Source organism: Protopterus annectens, chromosome 6.part0 (genome assembly GCF_019279795.1).
Source record: "Protopterus annectens isolate FY-2018-M chromosome 6.part0, PAN1.0, whole genome shotgun sequence".
Lineage (NCBI taxonomy): Eukaryota > Metazoa > Chordata > Ceratodontiformes > Protopteridae > Protopterus > Protopterus annectens.
Window position 1 is genome coordinate 873,035,083 of NC_056737.1, and position 12,065 is coordinate 873,047,147.

General features: G+C 44.3%; 1 protein-coding gene across 1 annotated transcript in view; it reads right to left on the minus strand.

Annotated features, from left to right (window-relative positions):
* The window catches only part of DYNC1H1 (dynein cytoplasmic 1 heavy chain 1), a 3,754,902-nt gene that overhangs the window by 1,520,542 nt on the left and 2,222,295 nt on the right, over positions 1 to 12,065 (minus strand). Inside the window, exon 55 of the mRNA XM_044073590.1 lies at positions 3,691 to 3,820. Coding sequence (XP_043929525.1) covers positions 3,691 to 3,820 — 130 coding nt within the window. The remainder of the gene's footprint in view (positions 1 to 3,690; positions 3,821 to 12,065) is intronic.

A 12,065-nucleotide genomic window follows, 5' to 3' on the forward strand; every position in this document is an offset into this window, starting at 1 on the left:
GCAAATCCTGTTGTTTGACTGAATTTAAAACCCGCCACTCCTACCTGCCCTCAAGCCCAGGTGGCATTATGCGCACTTTCATGAATCCAGCATTTCTCTCACTTTCTGCATCTCCTACAAGACTTTCACCAACAGCTCTGTTAACTTCTCTTGCCATCATTACCGATGGATTCCCACAATTTTCCTCCAAATTACAGTCTCAACTTCTTTCTGGACTTGTAAAGGCAATTTAATTGCTTGTTACCAAAGAATCTATTACAATCTCCTAGACACACAGGTGCGCGCACACAGACGTACATACATACCATTTTCTGCTCTCTTTTATTCAGCATGGCACCTTTCACACCTTCTTCCATCATTGCCAATGCAGAATTTTCTTTCAATATTGTAAACTTCCAAAATCCCTTATTCTGGATCGCTTTTATATTGCAGCATTCAACTCTTTTGTCTTGTCCAGGTTCCTTGCTTCCCATTTGGCTTTCCCAGCCTTAAATGGATAGCCTCTTGCAAAATACAGGGCATGCATTTCCCTCCTCTTATTCACCTACTTTCTCTAGACTGCCATTCTGTTATAATTAATTTTTACAGTATATCAATACTTTTTATCCATTCCTTCATTTTTCTGGCCACTGCTAACCCTTTGTAATCCTCTGCTCCATATATTCTAGCGCCAACTTATCTGTAAAATAACCTCCATTCTCATAATGCCCCCCCCCCACCAACACACACACACACACACACACACACACATTGCCAAAAGCAGCAGGCGTATGCTCAAAACTCTTTAACCCCCTTATTGTTTCTATTTTCTCCAAAATTCCTTACCACTTCCATTCATTTAACTTACCACCACACTACTTTCTTTCCGAAATCTCGAATGACTAGGTGGGGAAAACTTTATGGCCCACCAATGCTGCCAAACAAAATAACCTACAAATATGCTAGCCAGGTCCATGTCCTCTGACTAGCACTGATGGCTATAGAGAGGGAATGAAAATTAAATTTAAAGACAGACCACAGCCAATAATGATCAACCTGCAACTCGGCAGTTCATACATTAAGTATATATCCTACAATGCCTCCCCAGCATGAGCTCATTACATACTTGTTTATCTTTGCTTTAGGCACCACTTCTTCTTGCCAATAAAACTAAACCAATTACTGATGTTTTTCCAGTTAACTGAGCTGCACACCCCTAAACATTCTGCGAGTCATCATGCGCAAACAAATAAGCAATTAACTCTCAATTCCTACTCCCAACTGCATAACTTTTTTTCCACATTAACTTGATCTAAATTCCTAGACTGCTTTCCTGTGATAGCTAGCATCTGGGTCCATCCACCACAAACTAATGCAGTATGTGTATGCAGCTACTATGTAAGTAGCCAACTTCCACAAGCAAATCTGACATGTACACACATGCAAATACACACTTATCCAATACCACCATGATTGTGCCCAAGGACTTACTTTAATTTTATTCAGCTACTTAGCATGTGTGGAATTTGTTATATTCCTTCAACAATCTTGTAGCTTCATAGGTGTTTACTAGGCTAAAGACCACAATGGCCTTTTTAAGCCTAGCCATGCATCACAAATCTCTGAGGAGTTCTGATACCCTTGATAAGTTTAAGCATGGGACTGGGAGATGAACCATTTACAGATTACCTGTTTGCATCAGAGACATGGTGCCAAACCAGGAATGAATTTCCAGTTTCCCATCCAATTGTCCAAGTTGCACTTGAATTGGATTAGGGTGGAATTCTGCTTCACGTGGATGGGAAGCCTGTTCCATAGACAGAATAGTCTCTGGTACACATACCCATCTCTCCCAACAGGTCCTATTTATATCACAGGCAAGGGTCAAGTCTTTAGAATGGCTACTTGTGGTGCTGTTTTGTGGATATGCAGGAGGTCCATCAGAGTGGGGTCTGACAATGCCCTGCATACCAGGCATAGATCTCCCCCCAAAAGCCTGTAGGAGAGGGATAAGCCCTTGAGGCGGTCTGCATAAGACATATTACTTATGCCGTGTACTCTTAGTGAGGAACCTCTGTGGACATTGCAGTTGGATATCCCTGGTTAGGTACATACCAAAGGGGACACTGTACTCAATGATAGGTCTGATGAATGCCGAATACCGTGGAACAATGACTTCCTTGGACTCTGACACCATACCCTTGTTTATAAGTTGCGCAACACAGAATGATTTCCTCATCCCTGTAGACACGTGATGATCAAAGGCTAGATTACAATCCGTGTGTGTCCCTAAGTTCCTGACTACTGGGTCAGCTCTAAGGGGGGTGTTGTCAATATGACGGTTACCAGTGATGGATGACTTCCCAAAGGATACTGTTAAGCATTACTTGGCATTTAGTTTTAGTCCATGACTCTGACAACAGTTGTTTGTATCAGCTTCTCCGGGAGAACATTTGTGCCAGTGCGAGATTCAATGACAGCTCAATTTGCAATCATCTGCAAATTTAGTCAGAGACCACTGACACTGAACCTTTACGTCTGAGAAGTATAAGCCAAAAAGGAACGGTTCAAGGACTGATCCCTGAGGGACTCCACTTGTGACTGGCCTCTTTGAAGAGGTGGACTCCCCAACTCTAACTTCCAGGGTCCGGTCTGTGAGTCAGTTGGCTATCCACTGGGTGACATATGGGTTTGTACTGAACCTCTTGAGTTTGTCAACAATGCCAGAGTGGGGGTATTGTGTCAAATGCCTTGGCCAGGTCAAGGTAGACAGTGTGAACAATTTCATCCTCATCCATTGATTTGGCGACCTTCTCAAAGAAGTCCACCAGGTTAAGTAGACATGATCTGCCCTTTATGAAACCAAGCTGGGTTGGGTCCAGTGGCAGGTGGTTTACTACATCTCTATTGATCATATCCATAATTGTTTCCATGGCTCCATAATTGTTTCCATGGCTTTACATACAAGGCTAGTGAGACTTGCGGGTCTGTAGTTTCCAGGGTCTGTAGCTGGCCCACTTTTGTGCTAACGGATGACTGTTGCTTTTCTCCATTCATGAGGCACAAAGCCTGCTGAATGCCTTCAGCAACCATCACTGAGATCCATTACACTGCAAGAATGAGTCCTCAAAACTTTTACCCTAGTAAAATCAGATTCAACTTAACATTTACATGCAAGACTTTGTGTACCCTTCCATGCAACTGTTATTGAACTCAAATATGCAAGAACCTACATGCAGACATTTACCAGCTATTTTAAATTATGCTATTCTGATGAGGCTAAGCTGGGCGTACAATTAAGGTTTAGGTTTGGAAATAATTTTAAGGATGGTAGTAGTGTGTCCTACATGTGAGGAACACGGAAAGCACTTTTCCTCATTTGACATGTATGTGTTCATTTTTAGTTTCAGTCTTTTAGTTACTTCTTCCCATTATTAGACTTGCATGCAGTGATTTAAGTATTGAAGAGCTTAATACTGCACATTATAACATTGCCCTACCAAGAACCATAACAGAAATTAACGTATCACCTACATACACAGCTTACACAAAGCATTTACCTTTTCCTTTTATTTTGACACTGAAAAATGTCATAACGCAGATTGCCAAACCTTCAATTTTCATCATGGAAACATTAAAAACAGTACTACCAGGATGTAACACACACAGAACACACATATGAACATTATTAAAGTTAAAAGGGAGGAATACCTTTGAAAGCCAGTTACTGTACAAAATAGGTCTGCATAAACCTTTGTCTTTGTCAACATTAGGGAAATGCTTCAAAGCCACCATATCAATGTTTTCATCTGTCCAACGTCGCTCCTCATCTTCCACAAGCCTTTAGAAATAAAAGACAATTAGCAAACTGAGTTCTGGAAGTATTCTTTGCACTAAGTTACAATGCAATACTAAAATCAGTACACGGGATTTAACATCGATCTGTACAGGTGACCAGTTGAAGAGCTGTTCATTCCATAGAGCCATCTGCATAAACCAGTAGAGAAGTTCCCAAAAGTCTGATCCACCATCACCTTACTGAGTTGTATCAAAGGCTGTGCCTACACGTTTGCCAGTTGGATCCTGACCCAGCTATCCTCATTTTCAGATACTTGAGAAAATGTTATTACAAAAGCTGAGGACACCACACAGATGTTAAAACAATGCAAGTAAACAAAAGGCAAATAAGACAACAGATGGTCAGGAAACTCAATGTATCTGTCAGAAAAGGCAAAGTTATGATTACGTCACACACTTTGAAATGCTTCAAAAGCAATTTCACAAAGAACAAAATCCAAACATTTACATAAAGATCATGATGGGAGGAAAAGGAGAAACATTAAAACATGTAATTTCAAGCTAAACATTTACTACGGTCTCATCCTCACAAAAGCTCTATCTGGAAACACTATCTAGGTGTCTACAGTGAAAAGTTCAAGATTTACCAGCAGAGAAGTCTTTATGGAATGTTTTCCAAGAGCTGTGATTAAGCTATCCATCACTCATGTTAGTCTCTAAATTAGAGGTTTAAAAGATGTGGGCACCATATAAAAATGCCAGAACAACAAGTGCTGAGCAGTCATTACACCATTACAAGCCTAGCTAATAACTCGTTCAGAAGTTAACAAGTCTCAAGGAGGGCACCACAAGATAGAAAGGGTGAGAATTTGAGGTTACCCATCCAATTACTGAGTTTTACAGTGAAGTTGGAACGAGTGCTGGGCTGCTTTACATGCAAAAGAAATGTGTTCCACAGCTGGGGATACACACTGGAATATCAGTCAAGCAACCTGCAGCTTACCTACTGATGAAGGATCAATTTCTGTAATCTGGTATTTGAGGAAAGTGGTTACTTTTACTTAAAAAGAATGCAGTAATAACTTCTTAATATTTCTTGTAGTGGAAGCCCTCAGCTGGCCCCAAGACCAGAGACTTATCCCCCTCCTTCTGGCCCAGTGGACACACTACCCTAAAACATCAGGACACCTAGGTATAAGTAGTCAGCTGGTCCATTTCCTCAGGTATTTTGTGTCCTCACAGGACTGCAGCCCTACTCTCCTAGCCCTAGGTCAGAAGCACAACCCACTCGTACTGTCTCCAGCAGGCAAAGAGTAAACAGAACTAAAAGGAAGACTTAAAATGGAGATGGAACCTAAAGTAGAGGTATGGAAGGGAAGCTACCTCAACCCAGAGTCAAGAGGAGGCAAGTGTGGAAGGGAAAGGATACTGTAACAGTGAAGACACTTAAAACATCCACATTTATGGTGCACAACTGTACTGTTAGTGTTTCACTGTTGCAGTAATGACTTCTTGGAAAGATTACCAAAGCTATAAGAATGACGCCTGGAGAAGAGATATCTGGCAGAAAATAGCCCCTGTAGGACTACAGAAACAAACTCAGCTGGTTGAGGCCAAGTTGTAGTGGTCTGAAAAAGTGTGGACTGAGGAGCAGATGGCTACTTCCAGAATATCTCTGGTGGACCCCCCCCCCCGAAGATAAAATGCAGCAATGGTGGCTATGGCCCTTATTGAATAAGTCTTAATATGCTCAGTCTCTTCTCTACCATGATGTCTGTAGCAAAAGCAGATCTACTCAGACTGTATACTGAGCAGTTTGAGGCCTTTGCTCTTAAAAATTCCAAAAGTTGAACAGACTTTCTAAATGTCTTATCCAAGTAAACCCTGAGCTGTCTGTGCACATCCAAGGAATGTAAAGTTCTCTAATTCTGTAGGTTTGGGGAAAAAGACCTGAAGTTGGATTGTTTGATTTAGGGAGAGATTTGTTATCACCTTGAGTACTCACAGTGGGGTTAGTTCTCTTTGAGACTATTTGGGTGGAATCTGAGAAAGTTCTTTACACATTAGTGCCTGTAACTCAGAGATTCTCCTAGAGGAAGCAATGGCTTTTAAGAATGCGGTTTCCTTAAGTTATAAGAAAGTGGCAGGCTCAAAGGGAGGCAAGGTAAGTTTTCCCAAAATGAACTATGTATTATAGTTCTCGAACTGAAATAAGCACAGTGGGGATGGTCTAGCATGCCATGCTCTAGGCCTAGAGGAAGGGAAAAAAAAAAAAAAAAAAAAGTGTGTGAAGTCCCAATGAGGAACATGCTTCCCACAGTCTAGTCAATTACAAGTCTTAGCAACTGACATCTAAATAATTTTGACAATAACAAACATTTTCCTCAACGGGATACTTCGCTTTTGACATCTCTGGCTTTGGACCAGTGATACTACAAAGGCTATATTGGGCTCAGATGACATTGAAAAAAGGGTGCCAGCTAATTATCCTTATATCCTGAAAGGGGAGGACGGCATCAGCCAGATCTGGAGGAGGGGATAAAATCTCTAGTATTCGAGCCCACCAGCATCTTCCACAGTAAGAAATCGCAATGATTTTTTACAACAGTAAAACATTAGCACCAATGGTTCTAATCTTCTCAAGTTATAGAGTAAAGGGACCCAATCCTGCCTTGGCCAAAAGGGCGCAATTAAAATCACTCCCTAACCTTTAGTAGAAGTAACCAAGAGATAAAAGTATGGCAGGGAAACCATACAGAAACAGACCTGTCCATGTGAAAAAGGTGTCTATATACCATACCTTGGTGTTTAGGGCCCTTGAGCATTATTTTTTTAGCTGCCTGTTTTCTTTTGAGGCAAATAGGTAAACTTCTGACACCTAAATTTTCCTGTAACTTTCTTGAAAATGGGGTTATGCAGCATCCACTCATGGGGATTTGAGTCCGATCTGTTCAGGTCATCTGCAAAGATGTTGCATTCTCCTAGGAAATACAGGGCTACTATGTGCAATCCCATCTCCCGCACCACCTCCCATAGCTGCACCGCTAGGTGTCAGATGGAATAGGTGTGTACACTGCCCTGCTGATATACCACATTACTTTAGTATAGTCTGTCTTTACAAAGAGGGTTCCTGGTTTTGTTTGAATGCCATCACACATCTGTAAAGTGCCATTATTTCTTGTAGGTTTACCTAACTTTTCAGGAAGCTTTTTTCCACCTGCTTTGCACTTGAATGTTGCCTGTGCAGGTAACAAAGCTAGGTCTCAGATCATACGGTTCCCAAACTTGCACTGGAAATGAAACCCTTTTGTTCTCAATGCAAGTTTCTATCCAGCATAACTTCTCTCTTTTCAAGTAAGGGGAGGCTTTATTTTGAAGATGAAGGGGTGTCTGTGTAGATTCCATAAATTCATCAGAAAGCAATGAATCTTCCCATTGTACAGCTTTGCAAGGGGAACCATAAGAATGCAGGAAGCTACCCCAGAGCTCTTCGACCTTGTGGCTGACACCACTTTCTGCTGGGATAATGATCTGAAATACAAAGTCAGAAAAATAATGTTATCCGGGGAAGAAGAGCCCTTTGTTTTTCCAAGTTCAGCAGGGCTCCTAAGAATACTAGTCTGGTGGTGGTCATGCAGTTTGACTTCTTTAGATTCAGGAAGACCTTTGTTTGAAATGCAGGTCATGGTCGGGTGAAGAGAACTTTCTAGCGCCTTCACTGAACTTGCTTAGATCAGGCAATCAAGATACAGGTAGATCTGCATACCTTTGGTCCTGTAAAAGGTTACTACTGGAGCCAGCTATTTTGAGAGCAACCTTGGAGCAGGAGATAAGACAAAGGGTAATGGACAGAATTGGAAGCTAGTCCCACTTGCTCTGTAGCAGAGACACCTCCTTGTGTTCCTTTGCTGTGGATATGTGGAGTTAATTGTATTTTAGATCTAAGGTCACCATGAAAGCAGGAGTATTAAGAATGGGAAACAGCTTTTGTAAAGTAAGTAACTAACTGGGGGCCAATAAGAACCGTAACCCTTAACAGGTCTAGAATTTGTCTCCACATTCCTTCTTTTCATGTTGCAAAGAGCAGCCTTGAGTAATACCCTGTTCCTAGATCTTGAAGAATTGGTTCTTTGGAACCCTACTGTACGAAATTTACTTAGATATGAGCTGCCCTTTGGGAATGAAGGGATACCAAAGCATCTTGGAGGGGAAGTAAACTACAAGTTATATACTCACCATAACGCTTGATGTATGTGGTCCATCTCGCCTCACATTCACGGGTTCGGAGCTGAACATCGGCTCCGACTCGGCCAACTATATTTTTCTAGCACGAAGTCTCTAATTGGCTGGGCTAACCTGGTATCCCATGCTGCACTGCTCCACAACCCCAGATCTAGTTTGCAGTACTCATAGTTACACCTCATGCACAACCACTGTCAGAAGAGAAGGACACTAACCAGGGCAGCAAAGAAAAAATAACCAATACCGAAGGATCCTGAAACAAATGTCGCCTCCAAATCCTCCAGGAGGGGGGAAGGTGGGAGGGAACGTAAGAATGTGAGGCGAGATGGATCACATACATCAAGCGTTATGGTGAGTACATAACTTGTAGATGTTATTTGGTCCAATCTCACCTACATTCTTACTCACAGGACAGCTTCCCTAGCACCTCTATCCTGGGAGGCTCAATGGAAGATACTCCTGAGAACAGTGGAACCAAAAGAAGCACGGCCCCTAGAAGCCACGTCTAATTTGTAATGAGTAATGAAGGTGTGGGGAGAAGCCCAAGTAGCCACAGCACAAATTTCATCTAAAGATAGTCTGGAGTGATAAGCTACTGAAGCTGAAACAGCCCTGGTGGAGTGAACCTTGACAGGGAATGGTAACTCTCTGCCTGCCAAAGAGTAAACATAGGAGATGCAGTCAGAAATCCACCTGGAAATTGTAATCTTATGAACAGCCAACCCTGTTCTATTTTCCGAGAAGGACACAGAGTTGGTCAGACTTACGAAGTAGTTTAGTCCTATGCAAGTAAAAACGAAGCTGCCTGTGTACGTCCAATTGATGAAACAAACTCTGCCTTGTTGGAAAATTGAGGAAAGAAAACTGGCAGCTCAATGGACTGATTGAGGTTAACGGCAGAGGTTACCTTCGGAAGGAAGGAAGGGTTAAGTCTCAAAGAGACCCTGTCCTTATGAAATATTAAATATGGGGGATTTGATAGACAACGCTTGAATCTCCGACACCCGTCTAGCCGATGTGATAGCTATTAAAAAGGCAGTCTTCCAAGACAGAAATCTTAAATCACAAGTGGCAGCTGGTTCGAAGGGTGATGATGTCAGGGCCTGTAACACAAAATTTAAGTCCCAAGGTATGATGGGTTCTGCCACAGGAGGCCGAAGCAACAAAGTGCCCCTCAAAAAGGCCTTACACAGCTTATGCGCCATGAGGGAAGGTTCGTGAGAAGTATGAAAATTGGAAATAGCGGCCAGCTGAACCTTAATGGTAGCATGAGCAGAACCCTGTTGAAAAAGAGTGGATAAAAAATCTAAGACAGCAGGGATGGGGGCTGTGAAAGGATCCAGACCCCTGGATTGAGCCCAAATTGAAAATCTTTTCCACTTGCTGGAACAAATCTTCCTGGTAGAAGATTTATGAGAGGAAGATGAAATGTGTACTGCCCTCAGGTGAAAAACGATGAAGTTTGACTAACGATGGAAGTGGAATAGCCAAGCTGTCAACCTGAGGGTCCTCAGGGAAGGATGGAACTGTCCCGACATGTGTGTCAGTAGGTCTGGTACTGGATCCAGAATCCAAGGACTGTCCATTGCATACTGATGAAGAAAGGAAAACCAGACTTGGTGAGGCCAGTATGGGGTGACAAGAATCATCTTGCTTCCCGAGGAAATGGCTTTCTGGATCACTCTTGGTAGCAGAGGAAACGGAGGGAAAGCAAAGAGCAAACCGGGAGGCCAATCGTGGACTACACCGTCCCTGGGTGACTCCCCCTGTGGGGAGATCAGAGTGAAGTAGTTGCTGCACTTGGTATTGAGGGGACTGGCGAAAAGGTTGCAGCAAGGCTGACCACACCTGTTGAAAATCTGCTCTGCAACTCGGCGGTTCAGGGACCACTCGTAAGGCATCAGAATAGCTCTGCTCAGCCTGTCTGCTATCACACTGGCCCCTCCCCGGAATGTGCGTTGCCAGAACAGACTGGAAGACACTGCCCACTACCACACTCACATGGCCTCTCTGCATAGGGGGTAAGACCTGGTTCCTCCTTGCTTGTTCAGGTACCACACGACAGACATGTTTATCCGAGTGAACTGCGATCGTTTCTAAGGGAAGAAAGCTCTGCAGTGCTTGCAACTGTAGGAACACTGCTCTCATCTCTAGAACATTGATGTGCAGATGTACCTCGTGATCCTGCCAGGTGCCTTGGACAGTCCTGCCCAGATAATGCCCCCCCCCACCCTAACTGGGAGGTGTCCGTGGTCACAGTGGCAACCGGAGTCATAGAAATAAAAGGATTCCCTTTGTTCAAGTTGGTGGGAGTCAGCCACCAACAGAGGTCCTGTTTCCACCAATCAGTGAGTAGGATCAGATGGGACAGGGGAAGATTCTGAAAGGACCATTGTGCCGAGAGAAGCCACCGCAGAAGCCTCATGTGTAATCTGGCCAGGGGCACTAACATAATTTTGGCAGTCATGGATCCCAGGAGCTGTAGGACCCATCTGGCCTGAACCTTCTTGAGGGGTAGCAACGCGCGAACCTGACACTGCAGTACCTCCATCCTTTCTTGAGGCAGGAAAGCCCGCATGTGAATGGTGTCTAGCTCTGCGCCTATAAATGTGACACACTGAGGGCAGCATTGCAGACTTTCCCCAGTTCAACGTAATACCTAGTCGATGACAAAGTGCAATGGTAGTTTCCCTGGCCTGAATAAGAAGATGCCTGGTGGGGGCGGTGAGGAGCCAGTCGTCCAGATATGGAAACACTTGGAATCCTTGACGTCTCAGGTGAGCTGTCACCACTGCCAAACACTTGAACACACTGTGGGGCTGTGGTGAGGCCAAAGGGCAGGGCACAAAACTGGAAATGACTGGCTCCCAGCCGGAAGCGTAAGTGACTCCTGGATGCCCTGTCCATTTTGATATGGTAGTAAGCATCCTTGAGATCGATGGAGCACATCCATACTTTTCCCAGTAACGGAAAAATAGACTGAAGAGTGACCATTCGGAACTTGGACTTTAGAACATAGCGGTTCAGTCGGCTGAGATCAAAGATGGGTCTCAGGTCCCCTGTTTTTTTCGGCACCAAAAAGTGTCTTGAGTAAGTCCCTAATCCGATCTAGTCTGGGGGACCGGTTGGATGACTCCTTTTTCCAGCAACTTTGAGATTTCTAGTGTTGCGTGATCCCGCTAACTGGGTGGAACGTCTGGGATTCTCCTGGGTGGAGGAGGGTCTGACAATAAGGGGATGGAGTAACCTCCAGAAACTATACACAGCACCCATCGATCCTCAGTGATACTTGCCAAGGCTTCCGGGTACAATGAAATGCGACCCCCGACTGGATCCGGAATAGCACAGTCGGGGAATGCATCAGGGACGATGATAGGAAGGCCCGCGAAAGGAATCACGGTCTCCCGAATTGCGAGGGCCTCCTCTGCCTCTAGGGCGGTGTCTCCCAGAATAGCCATCCCCTCCTCTGCCCGGGGACTCAGCAGGGAAAGACTTTTTGAACCACATTTTTCCTCCCCTCTGAGCCTTGGGATAAGGCCTAGATGGGAGGGAAAAACGGACCCCTACGGCAGACAGGGTCTTTCCCTCTTGCTCGCATCTGGTGAGGGCGTCTTTCACTTTGGTCCCAAAGAGTGAGGACCCATCAAAGGGGGCGTCTGTAAAGGAAGACTTGAAGGCCTCCGCGAAATGACACAGGCGCATCCAGGCTTGCCTCCTAAGGGCTACACCTCAGTTAGCTGCCCTGCTCGCCCCTTCGGCTGCATAAGATATGAGCCTCATGGACAAGTTAACAATCGAGCCAAGAGTAGACAACTGGGCGTTAACCATCTGTGTTAGCGCCTCAGGTATGTTACCCGTTAGAGTATTGCCTAACTCTTTAAGGAGATCTCTCTGGAGCCGAGAGAAGTGACAGATAGTTCAGAGACCGAAGTGTGAAGGTCGCTGAAGAGAGGGTACACGCTTCCCGTACCGATCCATACTCCTGGACTCCTTGTTAGGAGGATGGACGGAGGAAGAAGACTCGGCTACTTCCTGCTGAGTGGCCG